Raw genomic sequence first — 17,870 nt, 5'->3', positions numbered from 1 at the left:
CCGAATATCCGGCCATTTTTCACTATCCGACATTTTTATTAATATGTATAAAGTGGACATGGTTACGTTAATGTCTGATATGGAATGTATTAACATTTATATTTAAAAACGAATGTGCTACAGATATATTAACAAGCATCAAAACGTCTTTTACTAGAAAGACAAATAGAAATGAAACTAAACATTATCAATGCGCATTACATACGTAGCAGCGATGGCTGGCACTTTGCTTGTCTTGACCTTTGAGTGGGTTAACTCTTTCTCTCCTAACTGACGATACCAACGTTGATTCCATTAGAATGTGGTAAATAATTACGGAGACAAAGTGTTAACAATAAGATGTTATATTCCTTAACTACGTCACGCTGACTAGATGGTTGTCTAGTTGTGCGGGTTATCTCCAGAGATAGAGATGAACAATTCCCATACCCTTTATTTGTTTAGTCCATCACATAGATAGGCAGGTGACATGGGCGCCCGCAGGATTTTTTGCAGGGGGGTGCAAGCTGCCACTTATGGCTCAAAGTCGTAGCCTTAATTTTCGTGTTATAATATTAAAGATAAGAACTGCCCCCCTCCCTATTCGGGTCCTCATGCCTAATCGATATTAAATGCACAGTAAATACTTTTTTCATGAAATAAAAAAATAAGAAACTAAATACGAGAACAAAGTATTCACAGTACAACATTGTTAACTTTATCCGTGAGGCCCGTACTTCCCTACGTTTGATCAAACAAAATCTGCAAACGTTGTCTGTGGCTGCCGAAACTGTCAATAACTTCACTAATGAATTGCTTCTCGTCGCGATGGACAAGCTGGCGATGAACGCTTATCGTGCAGTTCTGATATTCTTCTTTACATTGCAGCTTTTGCATCGTTTTAGGTTGAAAACAAAAACAAGTTGAACTAACAATTATTATTGTTCGAAATGCAAGACGTAATGAAGAAAATTAAGAATTAAGATATGTAATGTTAAGTCGTGTTCTGTATTAACTCCCAAAATCCAAACATGTGTTTTTTTCTCAATGTCTCTGTCGACTGCGAATTTTCGGTAGCAGCAACTCAATATTCGGTATCACGTTTTTCGGCCGGCAGTCTCTCCTTCCTCAAGATGACACCTCTGACGTGTTCTTCAGGATGGTCATGTTGGTTTTTGATTATGCCATTAATGTAACTGCTGATGTTCTGTCGAGCGGCCACTATGTTAAGTTGGAAAGACTGCAACCCCATGGAAACTGGTTCAAGAACAGATGAATAATTGACGACACAAGAGGAGGAGAAATTTACTTCACATGTTAGCAGTTTATCTGGTTTCACTTGCAGTCGTTAGGATCCAGCAACCAGTCAAAGATCTCGAAGTTGAGACTTAAAGCTCGAATGGATTCGTATTTTTCAGTTCATTGTGTCTCCCACAAAAGAGGTAAATTTAGCACCACCGTATCGCTAGGGACAGTTACGGAAAAAGAATGCTAGCCATCACGAGACAGCCTTGGCCGCGTAGTTTGTCCATGTCTAGACTTTTCAATGACGTTGGACACATGCAGTGCGTCTCTCTGAACAACAGGAACTAAACCAATGAAGTCAAATACAATCGCAATCAACAAACCGAACAACACTCAAAGACCAATGTCCAGTGCCTGAGATATCTGCACTAAAATACCCAGTAAATGCAGTGAATTTATAATGCTGCAGCTCGTATTATTTGGTTTCTTGCTGCTGCCAGTGCCTGGTTGATCCAACTTAACGTTTTGACTCGAAAGTGGCAAGCGAAGAACTTTCTTGTATTTCTTCTATTATAAACTGGTAGACGTGTTTAAGACACCGACCGCAACTCCGAAAGACTCTTTACTTTTGTTGAAAGAAAATATAACATTTATCACATCAAAAGATAATTGGCAAAAAAAATAATATTCTAGACATTAACTAAATATTATAAAAATTAATTGTTGCATTTTACGCTTCGAGACGATTTTTTCGTTCTGCAACTTCTTGTTTGACTAAAGAGGCCAATCCTTTGTACTTTCACCCTTCTGGTATAATTAATGCTCGCTCTTCTTGTGCCACTTTTCCCCAGCTGTTAGTGCCAATTTTGAAAAGCTTTATATCGCGTTAGCATACATCAGTATACCTTAGCAGTGGACGACCAGCGGATCTACTACCTTCTGTTACCATACAGAATGTCTTGTGAAAGTCGACCTTGTGGCATTTATAATATCTATAGCTATGTGCAATTATAAACAAATCTTCACGACTAACATGCTATAGAATATGTGAAAGAAAAAGAATAGAAAGCCTATAATAAATCGTACATGGTCGGACATGAACTACAAATTTGCCTATTCTAGTTACAATAATAGAATATCTTTACAACTGTACTTCAGTGGAAACACTACTTGCTAAGTTACTACACTTTATACTATTCTAATGATAGGCCTGTAGATTTACACTTAGAAGATGATGCGTAAAGTTTTCCTGAACATTAATTTATTCAACCTTTGAATCAATAATGCATGGGCACCCGTAGGGGGGTATATGGTGTTGCACTTGCACCCCCCTGGATTTTGACTAAATGTACATCTACGTAATAAAAAAAAACAGATCTGGAAGATGTATTTCATTATAAAATATTTTTAAAAAATGGCTAAAATGTGTCTACTCAGAATTCAGTGGCACACACGTACATGGCTGGCCATCCATTCCATACACCCTAGACTAATCTACTACTACATTAACCAGTGGAAGCATTACTTGTTCAGTTGTTACTTAGAAATTAATTAATTTGATGGTGCAAAAAAATGGCTAGAATTTGGCTACTCAGAATCCAGGGGGGTGCAAAGTGCACCCAATTGCACTCCCCTGCGGGCGCCCATAGCAGGTGACCATATTAAGTCAGAGAGAATGGACGTAATATCGACACGTTGACGCTGTCTAGAGGTCTAGAGTTTGTTTATTTGGAGCAAACTCTTAAATAGGAGGGTGGACTTCAAGCCACACCGCAACACGGGTACCGAGTTTGCTTACTTAGAGACAAATCTCAATCAGCAGGCTTGACTATAAAACACGTAGCTAAATGAATGACCATTTCGGTTAGAGATGGGAAACAAACAGAACCCGAACCAAACTCGAACTTCACTTACGACCGAACTCTAACTTAAAAACTGATCGGTAAGAACCGAACGGAACGAACTTTCCTGAACTTAACCAAACTGAATCAAGATTTTCCAATATTCTTGTAAGTAAAAACAACTTAGTCTTCTTATTGAGTTCTAAATGAGTCCGCTCAAGTCTTGGAACCTATTCGCGTGACTAAAAGCAATTTTAAAATCACAGAAGTGAAAGCAGCTATGAGGCGCGTGCTTGGAACCACCACTGGCAAATATCTGCTCAAGGAGATCATAAAGGATGTTTCTATTCTTTTGGATAAATGAGTTTGAGTGACTACTAATACCGTCAGAAGTATGGCTTGATGTCATAGCGAACTGGCAGCAAGAGTTATATGAAAAGTCAAACGGAACTGTTGTAAGGTTTTAAATCAGAACCATATGATGATGTGTTTACCACTGTAAATTATTTAACATTTCAAGCGTTGAACCACTAAATTTCAAACAGTTTTCTGAGAGTCCAAACACGAAGACGTTATTTTTTTAGTGAAATGCGCTGGTTAAGCAGAGGAAAGGTTCTAAAACCTTTTTGTTATTTCAGGCATGAAACTGAAATTTTTATGATGGAGAAATGAAAGCAAGTACCTCAATGTAACGGCCTCTCACGATTTAAAGGGACATTACATTATATCTATATGAGCACAACAACAAACTACAAGAAAAACACATTTATTTCGCATGAAATAGCTGTAATGCAGTGGGATTTTTAGAAGTTCATTTCTGAAAAACTTCCTACATCCACTGAATGAGTGTAAGTACTCTCTCCACTGGTTTCTAATGAAACTGCATAATTGTTTTTTAAATGTTTTTTGTACTTTTTTCTTTTATATGTCGAGTGTCGGAAATTAAAATAGCCCGAATGTTATATATGATTCGACATCACTGTTTATCTAATAAATTGAATTGAACATTATTTTTGCTATCACCTAATTTTATAGCATCGAACCAAACCGAACCCGAACATTCGACCGACCAAACCTCTCGAACTATACTCGCCATCGAACCGAACTTAAACTTAAATCTACCGAATCGAACCGAACCCGAACTTTAAAAAATGGTTTCGATTTCCATCTCTACATTTGATACACAAACCGTGAGTTTATCTATTCTATCCCAGTAAGCCAGGAACTAGTTTTGATGTACATAAAAGTACAAAGCTCAGATTTGAGCATAGCCTATTAGCAAAAAAAGAGCTCAACACTCTTTGTTAAGTCGATGACAATGAACTTATTGATAACCATTTCTAATCAGTAGGGATAAATGAGACTTGCCTAGACAGCACATTAACACTGTCAATAGCTATTAATGTTGAATTACTTTTCCAAACGTGTTCACTTCAAATGTTACTTCTTGGTCACGAGTCGATAACTATAGAATTAATAGTGTGGAGAAAGTCGAGTAACTCTTCGTTATTCTTGTTATTACTTACGATATGTAGTTAGCCATTATCAGTACCAGGTCTTAGATGCCATGACCAGAAGCGGTTTGTGGCCTTTAAAATACTGCCTGATGGTCTGAAATACAGGAACACATATATCTACCCACTATATAACCCAGAGTGCACTTTACCTCAGAGAGCTTGACATTAGTACAATATACAATATATATATATATATATATATATATATATATATATATATATATGATATATCATGGGCGTAGCCAGGGGGGGTTTTGGGGTTCAAACCCCCCCCCCCGAAATAAAATCCCCCGCCGAGGGGGGGGGGGTCGGAATTTAGTGACTGATTTTTTACTTTGATTTTGTTTATTTTAGGTGAGATTTTAATACTAAACCATCACTTGCCCCAGCACAACCAAAGGGGTTTTGAGTTAAAAACCCCCTACCGGGGGTTTTGAGTTTAAAACCCCCTACCAGGGGAGTTCGAGTTTAAAAACCCCTACCAGGGGGGTTCGAGTTTAAAAACCCCTACCAGGTGGGTTCGAGTTTAAAACCCCTACCAGAGGGATTCGAGTTTAAAAATCCCTACTAGGGGTTTTGAGTTTTAAACCCCCTACATGGGGTTTTTGCAGTTAACCCCCCCTCTTCTATAAAACAAAACAAAAAAATGCAAACGAAAATCCCCTAATTCCAAGAGCACAGTTAAGGAAGATTTTGATTTTAAAACCCCGTCTAAAATTTACGATAAACCCCCTCTTTAATATAAAAAAAAAGCTAATTACGCACTCAAAATGTTATGAGCGTAGCTAAATGGGTTTTGATTCAGTTTTGAGTTTAAACCCAACTTCAGCGTTGTTTGAAGGTAAAAAATACATCTTTAATAATAAAAACAAAGCAAATTATGCACTCAAAATGTTATGAGTGTAGTCAAGGGGGTTTTGAGTTTAAACTCCCCTCCAGTGGAGTTTGAAGCTAAAAAGTACCTCTTCAATATAAATAAAAGAAAATTAATCACTCCAAAATCTATGAGCGTAGTCAAAGGGGTTTTGAGTTTAAACTCCCCTCCAGGGGGATCTGAGGATAAAACATACGTCTTCAGTGTAAGAAAAAAAAGCAAATTACGCACTCAAAATGCTATGAGCATTGCCAAAAGGGGTTTTGAGTTTAAACCCCCATTCAGAGGGGTTTGGTGCTAAAAATACATCTTCAATATAAAAAAAAGCAAATTACACACTAAAATTATTTGAGCGTAGTCAATCCAATCGGGGGTTTTGAGTTTAAACCCTTCTTCTACAGATGACTTTTTTTTTAAAGTTTAAAACCCCTCCAGATGGTTTTGAGTTTAAGATCCCCCTACAGAGCATTTTGAGGTTGAAAACCCCCAACAGAAGATTTTGACGATAAAACTTCTCTTTTCGATATAAAATCTAAAGCAAACTACAGTCACTTAATTCTAAGAGAGTATTCAAGAGAGGTTACACATTTTTACCTGCAGTGAATAATCATCTACCGAAATCGAAAAACACTAAATGTAGCTCAACAAAGATGGCTAAGACAGATTTTAGGAGTCAGTTATAGAGATCGGGTCTAAATCAAGGCCGAACTGGGAGTCGACCCTTTAGTAAGATTGTGAGAGAGCGACGCATGAGATTTGCGGGACATGTTCTCCGACAAAATGAATTACGCATAAGAAGAGGTCCTCATGGTAGGTGGGAAGAGGCTTCAGACATTACCAGTGACAGATTTTTATGGAAACAGCTTGATGGCAAATGCGCCGAACGACGAGGGAGAGTCTAAGTCAGTAAGAATAGCACATTAGGTTTTTGAAATAGAACTTTTTAATAGCAGGAAAATGCACTGTAGATACCTCAGAATATGTATTTTGTTGGTTTTCAATATCAGAAATAGTGCTTGGCGGCGGGGCTTCGCCCCGCGCTGGGGGAGCTCCTAGCGCTCCCCCAGACCCCTTTCCTGGTAATGGCGGGGAATCTACAATTTTTCCACTAACTCATGGAAGAACCTATTCTAGGGCACAATAAACTTCTTCCGAAAGAATGAAGGGTCAGAATGTAATAAAGATTATGTGCACACACACACACTCATAAATACATATAATTTTTTTTCGCGGGGGGGGGGGGGGGTAGAGAAAAAAAAATCCCCCCCCAAACCCCCCCCCCCCCCCGAAAAGAAATCCTGGCTACGCCCATGATATATATATATATATATAATGTATATATATATATATATTACATTGACAAGTTGCACAGATTAATTTAAAATATCTGTTAATATATCAACTTTCATTCATCAATGAGTGATGAGTTAAAAAAATAAGGTGACGAAAAAGAGTAAAATAAATATGTGAGATATGCTAGTTAGAAGTTTTGCAAGATGTTCATTGTATAACTATTTACTAGACATGTAGGTATCCGTCTCCGGCTTAATAGTTTATATTTTACAATGCGGCCATACCCGAATATGGCCAAATCTCAAATAGTGATATCCGGTGCACCCCTAATATATACACCTTTATAAAATTCCACTCACATTTGCTTCTTGCTTTGCATGTCTGTCTGTTGTGTATTATTGGAGTTACAATTACCTGATTGACATTCTACAAAGTAGGAACGTATTAATGTCTCTAATGACTTTGCTTCTGTTGAGCTGCTGATGTTACACTTGCACAGTTCAATGTAAATGCATTGTATAAAGTTGGAAGTCGATCTAAAAATATAATTGTAATATTTCTATTAGTGTAGTCAGTAATTGTACAAAGTTAATCACTCACATTTTCTTACCTTTTTTTTGTATGCATGAAAATTAATTTATACAAATAATGCAATAGCATTAAGATAATAATAAAAACATTTGTTTACTCTTTTATGAAGCTGGTGATGGTCAATGTTTTCATTCTATTTAATTCTTGTATTTTAGTTCTCAAATTGAAAAGAAATCCTTTTAACTTTACTAGGCATTTGTGTTCCTATCAATCTCTATCTCTAAAAAATATGCTATACCCATAGACATAAATAAATATAGACTAGCCAATTAAAGAGTTTTATGAAACGAAAATTTGTGACTTGCAATTTTGTGTACTTTATTATAAAGCATTTATGAGCAGTATAAAAGTGCTTTTTTAACTTTGATACACACCTATATATATTGTATATAAGGAGGCAGTGTAGATTTGTTTAATCTCTAAGAATGAAGATCATGCAACTTTTCAGAATTCGGAAATCCGAATACAATAGATATACATGTTTTCAAGTTACATAAAGTTACTTCCTTTTTCCAGTCTATATTATTTATGTCTATGGCTATACCATATGGTGGAAGTAAAAAGTAAACAAAAGTGTTGAACAATTGCACTGTTCCATTAACAGTAGGTTTGAAATTAAACGCACTATGATTAACCTGTCAAGTCGCAATGATTTCCTTGTATAGCATGTTATGTGTGCGACCATCTGGTTGTAGAATAAAAATTTGCTGGTGAGCTGACTCTGGAACAGACCACGTACAACTGACCGTAGGAGAAGTAATTGACTAAATCAACAACAACTACCACGAGAGACTGTCCCTGAGACTTTTGTTGATTGTCATTGCAAAGCAGAACTTGATCGAAAAATACAGTCTTTTAAATTCCGTTGCCTATAGCCAAAGGAAACCGCGAAATCTCATGAACATTGTTGTTACATTTAAGATACACCTTTAAATAAATTCTTACCGAAAGTAACTTTACCTTGGGCAACAGAAAAGAAGCTTTTTGGGAGGGTTTTACTTCACCGGCTCGAGTTCCCCTCGGAACAACTGGCAAATGAAATGTCCAAACGAACCAATCAAACAAGCATCAGAAAAAATATTTGTTTTTCATAAGACAACGGAATAATGTCAAAACCTTTCCAGAAGAATAAAACAATAACGTGTTCAAAATGCAACTACAAAGGTGACAATGCTTCACAATGTTGTACCAATGACGTTGAGTGCAATTTTTTCACAAGAAAGGACATTATGCGAATGAATCCAGAACGAGACAAGCCAATGTGAGAGATAAATCCACTTAAAGATGAGCAACAAGAAGTCATTATAGTATAGATAGACCCACCGAAAGATCAGCTTCAAGAAGTAATTATACCATTGCAAAATTGAGCTTCAAGAAATCATTACACTAGAGATAAATACATTGAAAGACCAGCTTCAAGAAGTTCTTATACTAGAGATAAATCAATTGAAAGACCAGCTTCAAGAAGTCATTATACTAGACATAAATCCATTGAAAGACCAGCTTCAAGAAGTCATTATACTAGTGATAAATTCATTGAAAGACAAACTTTAAGGAGTCATTGTACTAGCGATAAATCTATTGAAAGACCAGCTTCAAGAAGTCAGTATACTAGAGAAATCTATTCAAAGACCAACTTCAAGAAGTCAGTATACTAGAGATAAATCTATTGAAAGACCAACTTCAAGGAGTCATTGTACTAGAAATAAATCCATTGAAAGACCAGCTTCAAGAAGTCAGTATACTAGAGATAAATCTATTGAAAGACCAACTTCAAGGGGTCATCATAATAGAGATAAATCTATTGAAAGACCAGCTTCAAGAAGTCAGTATACTAGAGATAAATCTATACAAAGACCAACTTCAAGGAGTCATCATAATAGAGACAAATCTATTGAAAGACCAACTTCAAGGAGTCATCATAAGAGAGACAAATCTATTGAAAGACCAGCTTCAAGGAGTCACTCGCAAACTTCAAGAAATCTAATGTACAGAAACAAGAAACACGTTTACAATAGAAACGAAAACACCTTGAAACACCCAACCTTGAAGTTGGTATTCAACAATGACTCTGGTTGCCAATACAAAAGGACTTAATTGTGAACGAAGCTTTTATCAAGCCAAATAAGTATACAGGCTACGTAGTTAGAACTACAGCTTTCAACTGAAATTATCAGCAACTTATTAGAAGCTTTTTTTTACAACACCATTCTTAAGTGGGAAAACAAAAGCCTAAGTAGCTCATAGTCTACCTGTTGATCTCATCATAGACAACATAGAAGAAGTACGTGAATGCAGTTTTCAAGATCTCATTGAATGGGCTAATACAATTAAGTTAAGCCAAGAATGCTACGCCGTCATCACGTGATCGGTAACAAAAGAAAAGGACAAAAAGAAGCAACCAATACGAACTGTGGTTGAGGCTATAAATAGGCCGGAACAATAGATAATAACATAGTGGCTAACTTTGCACTGTCCAATAGGTTCATACTTTGCCCGGTTCCGATCGAATTTTGATGCCATTTGACAAGTCAGAGGAGACGGTGGAGCAAGTTTTGCGAGACGTATCTGTCATGACTGTATGGGAGTTATGAGGCACTACGCCGTATAACAGATTTCTTTAGCAGGGCACTATAGTAGGTCTAGGTCTCCTTCCCTTCACACAAATTGAATTTCATTTTCTCAGGTCCATCTCGAACAGTCATTCGGTTGGATAATTTGAAAAAAAGCAAGACAGCGAAATTTGAGGTTTACTCGTCGAAAAAAGACAGCGGTGTACTGATGGCTTCAAAGGGATTGACTATTATAGAAATCGATCTAGGAAACCAGTCATTGGAATATGAATCCCTGATCGCTGACACCCCTGATGACTAAATTATAGGGCTTGATTTTATGCTGAAAATATATTTTCCCAGAAAATCTTCGATGCACCTTGCAATGTGGGACCTTACTCGGTGCTGAGGATGAAGAAGATGGAGTAGTCAGAAGAATACTGTTGATAAAATAGAGAGTTTACAAGGCCAGTCTGAATCAATGAGATAATGGCCATACAACGTTTGACTTACGTTTGTTGAAGGCATGGACGATAACTCTAGTTAAGCAGCTATCGACATGATAGAATGGATGAAGCAGCAAGGAGTTATTAGACCCTCAAATAGCCTTTCGTGTTGACCATTCGTTTAGGTAAAGAAAAAGAAAGAATCTACGATTTGGTGTGGACTACAGATTTCTGAACGAACTAACAAACCCTAGGATCGATGACACATTGAACACGATGGGTCACAGATTGTTTCTATTCTTGACCTGAAAAGTGGGTCCTGGCAAGTTGCATCTTGAGGGGGAGAGAGAAAATTGTCTCTGTGATGGTCTCCATCCATTCATGCCATTGAGGGTCCATTCTGATCTGTGCTTTAGTCTCCATGCCCGGACTTTTAGCTGTTAAAGATCTGCCTCTACGTCATCAAGCCACTGTACTCGTGGTCTGCCTTTGGGGCGCCTGCCTTTTGGTTTTTGCCTCCTGGTCTCCGCCACGTATAAAAATCTCAAACTATTCGTCGCTTTCAAAATACAGACCTACATTAACAATATTTTAAAAAATAATTGATCATTATCTAATTGAGATATTTATTATGACTATTATCACATTTGTAAGGCTTGATTTATGCTGCGTTTAAATAGTTCTCTCTTAAAACAGAGATATTGTAGATTTTACTTTTATAAATGAGTGACGTGGTCTACTAATTCGAAAAGTTACTGAAAAAAAAATTGTTATACAGAATAAGGTGAATAATAGTGTGATTATCAGAGGTTTGTTTGGTTCGTATTGTATTTTTTTTTTACAATTTCATATAAGCTTGCTAATTGTTTATAGGTGGGCGGAAACGGTGGTCAAAAACAGCTGTGACGGTTTATGTATATCTATGGGAAAAATTAATAGCTAATTGGCCACACAGGGAAAACTCTGGTTTGACCATTGTAATTTTTTCAAAATAAAATCATCTTAAATTTAAATGTGGTCTGAAGATCTTTATCTTGAACACATGTCATTCAAAATGTCCGCCTATATTCAGTAAACAGTCAAATAAACATATCGACGTTCAGGAACATTTTGCTGGACTGCTCGAATTAATTTGACAAAATGTATAAATGTGTGTTTCTAGTGTAGATCTATATCCCAAACTAAAATTGTATATACTCTGAGTAGATTTATACATGGGCGTAACCAGATATTTTGTTTGTTGGGAGGGATTGTGTTGGGATAAAGTTTATTTGTATCTATCATTCATTAGTTATTAAGAGCTTTGTAATCGCTCTCACAGAAAGTTATCAGCTTCATAAAGGAGGAATTGTCTTTAAAAAAACAACTTTTTATGTTCCTTGTTCTTACCCGCACTACAAACAAAGTAAAAAAAAACAAGGTTACAAAAGACAGTTTGTGTGGAAACACAAACTCAAAATCGGCCCCCGAAGTAAAATGTTTTACATAATTCGGATAATCCTTCAGAGTTGAAGATAGTTTACTTCCTAGTCCAAACCTCCCGCAGGACGACGGGGGATGGAAGCAGGCAGGGTTTGAACCTTCGATCGTCGATAAAAACCAAACGACATTCCAGCGAGCAAACCGCACGACCAGTGGTCCACCCAGGTAGGCTTCAATATTTTCAGAAAGAAAATCCGAATGAAATTATATCAAAGACAAATGAGAGATAAGAATGGAGAAAGAAGGTTAACAGATCTTGTGTAGTGCCCCAACCGTCCCGCAGATCAAAGGATAGGTGAAAGTGAATGTAAAGTTAGATGTGAACCTGGCCTAACTAGTTTGTGGTCTATAGGGCAGATGATGTAAAGTTCATCTGTTTTTGTGGCCTACGGTTAACGAGGGTGTCATGTAGCCAGCACAACGACCAACCGCCTTTGCTTTTCCCCAACTAATGTCAGGTACCCATTAGAGCTGAGTAGACTCAGAAGTTGAAAATCCCAGTCTTCACCAGGATTCGAACCCGGGACCCTCGGTTCGAACTAAATAAGTTAATTGTTTTGAAAAGGCTCAATCTCATATTAGAATCCTCAAAAAAAAAATTAAAAAAAATTTTTGCTGTATAGAAAAATTATTCACGAAAATGATGTTTATAAGATTACTATTCGTCTTAAATTAGGTCTAACATATAATGCATTCTAATTAGCTTTTTCTTATAAAAAAACTGCTTGCATAATTAATTTTAAAAATTAGAATTTTCGCTTTCAGGAAAAAAAAAGTAGCCGTTGCATCAGAACTTTGAATGGTCTAAAATATTGTGAAGTCGGATTTTCAATATCTCTTCTAGTTTACGAGATCTAAACGGGACGGACGGACAGACGGACAGACATTTCGCACAAAACTAATAGCGTCTTTTCCCCTTTCGGGGGCCGCTAAAAATTGGCTATGATGGCCTCCCTGATGAAATATTTTAAATCGGAGGTGATGCTCTAACCGTGAGACTAACAGACTTGTTCGCTGTATGCTGGGAGAAGAGCGTTGTTTAACCTGAATTTCGAGATGCCGTAATCATTTTCACCTTTACCTATCCCTTAGTCTGTTGGACCGTTGGGGCACCAAGCAAGACTCGTCGACCGTCTTTCTCCATTCTTCCCTGTCTTTTGCCTTGTTTAGAAACTCTTTCAATGGCAGGCCCGTCTATTCTTTTATGTTGTCCTCACATCGCTTTCTCTGTCTGCCTTCTTTTTCCTGGTACAATTCTCTGAAGGAAGGTCTTTGCGAGCCCCGAAGATCTAGTAATATGGCTATAGATTTTAAGCTTGCGTTTTTTTTACTATAGTTAGTAGGTCATCATGGGGTCCGATCGCTGCAGTAACCCTGTCTCTAATCTCTTGGTTTGTGATCGGTCTTTGAACGTGATATCTAGGATCCTCCTGTAGCATCTCAATTCCATTGCTAGGATCCTCCTCTCTAGCTCTGCAGTCAACGTTTAAGACTCACAAGCATATACAAATGTGGCCGAAATCATATCCCTATCCCTGTGCTTTTGGACACAGTTTGGCGGAATGAAACTCTCCACTTGCCTACAAAAATCAGTGTCTACCAAGCAGTGGTTCTCTTAACTACATGGATCTGAGACATGGATACTACACATACACCTATTAAGACTTCTTAAACGCTTTCACCAAAGATACTTTTGCTCCATCATAATATACGGTGGTCTTTGAGAACGCCGGTATGGACAGTATAAAGGAACTTCTTATGGTCCAACAGTTACGCTGGGCAGGGCGTGTAACCCCTATGGGGGACGATTTTATGCCAAAAGTCGACGTAACAGAGGTGCTCCACACTCTTTTAAGTCCAGCTTAGGCGCCAAATTGCTTTAAATGACATAGGACGGCTTCGGAACGAGACAGCTGGAAATCACTCACAAAGGCCGCAGGATACACATTTAAGGCCAGAAGAGTAAAGACGAAGAAGGCGAAAAGAAAATCTAAATCAACCGCCTGAGTAAAATGGTTATGTCTGCGCTGCATGAGACAAAATATGTATGTCGCAGCTGGGGCTGCGTAGCCAAGGAAAATACGGCATTCCTCATTAATCTTCGGTCTCGAAAACATGCCTTATTATTAAGGATTTTTCTACTTCAAATGTTTATGAATAAAGTAGCAAGCCTCCAATGGATCACAAGCCACATTGAAATAAAAGACAATGTAAAAGCAGACATATTGCCAATAGATAGGGGAGAATGACTAAACAATTCAAAGTCCATCTCTACCCTTATAAAATGAAAAAAAAAAATATTAAGAGTTGAATAAACGAGAAATGGAACAGCGCTAACACGAAGTTCAAGAGAAAAGATGCCTACTCTGTCGATATCAGTGGAGTCACTATGGTCGGTGTTACCCGGTGCGGTTTGCTCGGATGTCACCCCTTTCCACCGGTTTTCAACCTTATTCACTTTTCCCAATAGAAATTCCTATTGTCGAACCAATACAGTAAGCTGATTATATATTTTCATTGATTTTTGCACAAATGTAAAATTAGTCAATTCCATTTGAAAATCCCATTGCTTATGACATATTTCTCTACTTTTGATTATTTTACAATGTATATTTATTAAAATCACCTAAACATGTTTTAGACTTGCAGAAGGAAACGGTATAACGTTTTGCTGTGTTATTCAAACTTTTACTACCATTTATAGGGAAAAATGTAAGTTTTACGCTAGCTTAGTCATCTATTCATCTCGGGAAGCGTTTAAAGATCACCTATCGAGGTCAGGGGCGAAGCCCCGGACACCAAGTATTTTTCTGCATTTCTGAGCTTTAGAAACTCATTTTCCTTAAGTCTATGATGTACAATTTCTACTAGAAAGAAGTTTGCAGGTAAAAATTTAAAAAAGAGGTAAACGAGCCGTATCTGAAGTGTGAGAGACATTCAAGGCTAAATGAGCGGTGTTTCTCAAACTTTTACCGTTGGCTAAACTTTTTTTTTTGTAGAACTGACAAAATTATTTCTGGAGATAGTATAAGGGAGGCATCAGGTTCCCTCTCCATCTAGCAATGTGGTCTGTTGAAGCGCCCAATGTGGTATGTTGAAGCACCCAATGTGGTCTGTTGAAGCGCCCAATGTGGTCTGTTGAAGCGCCCAATGTGGTCAGTTGAAGCACCGTTAGCTCCACCAAGCGTTTTCCTTCGTTCTCAGCTTGTGTCGTGTCTTCAACGTATTTTTCTTCTCTAGTAAGAAGCGCCTATGTCAATGTTAAAGTATAACGGAGTGGGACGTTATTCCGATAAAGAAATATTTTCTTGGAATCTGAGAACACTAATTATAATAGTTTTAAAAAGTTGCTGAAATTAAATCTATTAAAGGCAACATTGGCTAATACTATTATACGGGAGATGTTCAAGTTCTATATAGCACATGTATGTCTTAAGATCATCTTCATGTTCAGTATGAAGCTTGCCGTGAACCTTCTAGTTTCTGTCACACACGTCAACATAACGAGAGAGAATTTGGATCATTCAGACCATTCAAAATAGAATCACGTCAGTAGAGACGCTTTGAAATGTCTTCTTCAAAAAGTTTGTAATCGATATTTTTTCTAGACGTCTCTTTATTAGCAGAACACACGAAGTCTTTATTTTATATTATTTTAAATTTTTAAACATTGATAATGTTATTTCACTGGGCTACTATTCAAAATTAGATTGATAACTACAATGAACAGACAACGTTTAATTTTACTCGTGTAAAATAATTTGAATAGCTTCACCCTCTACCCATTGGTCAGGGCATTGCGCCCTGATGAGAGAACGTCGGGCCATTTTCCAAGGAGTGCCTCCCACGACAGCTTGAGGAAAGCTGCAGTAGTTCATGAGAGTTTCTAATGGGCTTGTTGACCTAAGATCATCCTCATCTTTAGAAAGGCGTCTTGTAGTGGGTACGTGATGGTACGTTAGTCGAAAGAAATTGGTTTGTACTGCCGTAAAAAACGGGGTAGACTCTAGAATCCCGTTGTTGAAGAGGCATTAAAATGTTTTCTTTAAAAGAAACTTTTGAATCGATCTTGCTACTAGTTTTACTTGGACGATAAAAAGACGTCACATAATTAGGCTAATAATTTAATTTGTCTTAAAATTTAGTAATAAAGTCTCTTTGACCTAATTAATACTTAAATATAAAATAACTACAATACAAATACAAACAATGTTTCTTCTTTAAAAAATGCATTTGCGTTGTTGGACATTAGTACCAAAGAAAATAAAATGTATAATAAATTATATAGATCTAGATTAGTCCAGTAGATATGCCTAGACATATTTGGGTATATATCTTGAGTTTTTTTTTTTTAATCTGCTAGTTTTTGCCGATATTCAATTTTTCCATTCGGGCTTTAATTTTCTAGTTTTTTTTTTCAATATTCAATTTTTCCATTCGGGTGTTACCCCCCTAATGGGTGTCACCCGGTGCGGACCGCACCCCCCGCTACCCCCTGGAAATCACTGCGCAGTTCTACACAGATATAGGACTACTTGTTTGAGCCTTTCAACATACTAGTCGACAGGCGGCGTAGCATACGCCGCTATTTTGCACGGCCGGCCCTAGGACACTGCAACCTATGCGACCGCAGTGCCCCCGCACTTTCATAAGACCCGCGCTAATTCTAGCTGTAAATTATTGAATGAAACCATTTTATAACTAATAACAGAATTCCCGCGGCCTCCTGATTTACCAGGAGCTGATGAAAATCTCCTGAAATTGCAAAATATACGAAAAAGTCCTGGAAATCTCCAGAAATTATTAAAATCTTTTGAAAACTCATACAAATCTCCAGAAATAAATAGTCAAAAATTGTCATTTTGGGTGACATTCAATATGGAAAACGCGAATCCTACGCACGATTAAAAAAAAACGGCATTATCACGTAATTGTGGAATCTAGTGAAAGAAGCAACGAAATGCTGAAACATCTCGGTCCCATTGGCAGAAAGAAACTGTTGGATTTGATCAATCTTACTTGGACTGAAGGGGATTTCCCTAAGGCTTGGCGAGTGACATTGATCGACCCCTTTCTCAAAAAGGGGAAAGTCCCGGATCGTGCGGAAAGTTACCGACCCGTTTCGTTGACGTCCAACGTCGGGAAGGCGGCTGAACGCATGATCAACAGAAGGCTCACATGGTTCCTAGAAACGAATCGTCTCATTGCACCTGAACAGCAGCTAATTGGCACTCTCCAGCAAGCATTGTTTACTTCGGACGGTTGAGGGAAAATTACGACACACGGTGTCGCCACCGCATGGAGGACGCCGAAACAATAGAACACATCCTTTATGAATGCAGAGTTCTGCACGAAAGGCGATTGGGACAAGGATTTCATAGAGAGATAACTGGTACATGTCCGACACAAAGGTTGTCCTTGTACGGGGATAAAGCGACCTTAAAACTCACTGCTCGCTTACTCTCACGTGCTCTAAGGGAGTAATTCCCAGCATTGTTCTTTACTAATGGGGTTTCTGATTCGGTGAAAGAAGCTTCTCGCGCCTCAAACTAATGAAGAATTACTTGAGGTCAACAATTTTCGTAGATAGATTGAAACATTTGGTAATTCTTGCTATTGAGCGTGATCTATGTAGGAAACAGAATACTTACGATATACTGTATGATTTCTCTCGCATGGCTCGAGTAGTAAATTGTTGCGTAGTAAAGAATGAAAAAATTCAAAGACGAATATATTTTCTAATAGAAACTCTTAATTTTCTTTTATTATCCGTATCCCTATCCAAACTGGGCCCCGCGAAATCTGTTTCGCATTGGGCCCCACAATGGTTAAGTCCGGCCCTTGCTATTTAGTGACGGGTGAATACTACTTGTTCTCCCCCCACCTTTTTTTTTCTTCGCCTCTAAAATAACGTTGGGTAACTCTAGTCAGACCGACTTGCAGAGATAATCGAGTGATCTTTCCATTACTTGGTGTCCAAACTCTTGAGCCATGAAGAGAATTATATATATATATATATATATATATATATATATATATATATATATATA

General features: G+C 37.6%; 1 protein-coding gene across 5 annotated transcripts in view; it reads right to left on the bottom strand.

Annotated features, from left to right (window-relative positions):
• LOC106076176 (uncharacterized) overlaps positions 1 to 17,870 on the bottom strand; it is a 161,797-nt gene that overhangs the window by 11,175 nt on the left and 132,752 nt on the right. For 4 of the 5 annotated variants that reach the window (XM_056043124.1, XM_056043121.1, XM_056043122.1 and 1 more), the window contains exon 26: positions 7,164 to 7,285. In XM_056043124.1, coding sequence (XP_055899099.1) covers positions 7,164 to 7,285 — 122 coding nt within the window. Of the gene's footprint in view, positions 1 to 7,108; positions 7,286 to 17,870 lie in introns of all 5 variants that reach the window. The other variant, XR_008780024.1, reaches the window with a different exon arrangement.

Source organism: Biomphalaria glabrata, chromosome 10, assembly GCF_947242115.1.
Source record: "Biomphalaria glabrata chromosome 10, xgBioGlab47.1, whole genome shotgun sequence".
NCBI classification, from domain to species: Eukaryota; Metazoa; Mollusca; class Gastropoda; family Planorbidae; genus Biomphalaria; species Biomphalaria glabrata.
This window is presented reverse-complemented; position numbering and strand designations above follow the sequence as displayed.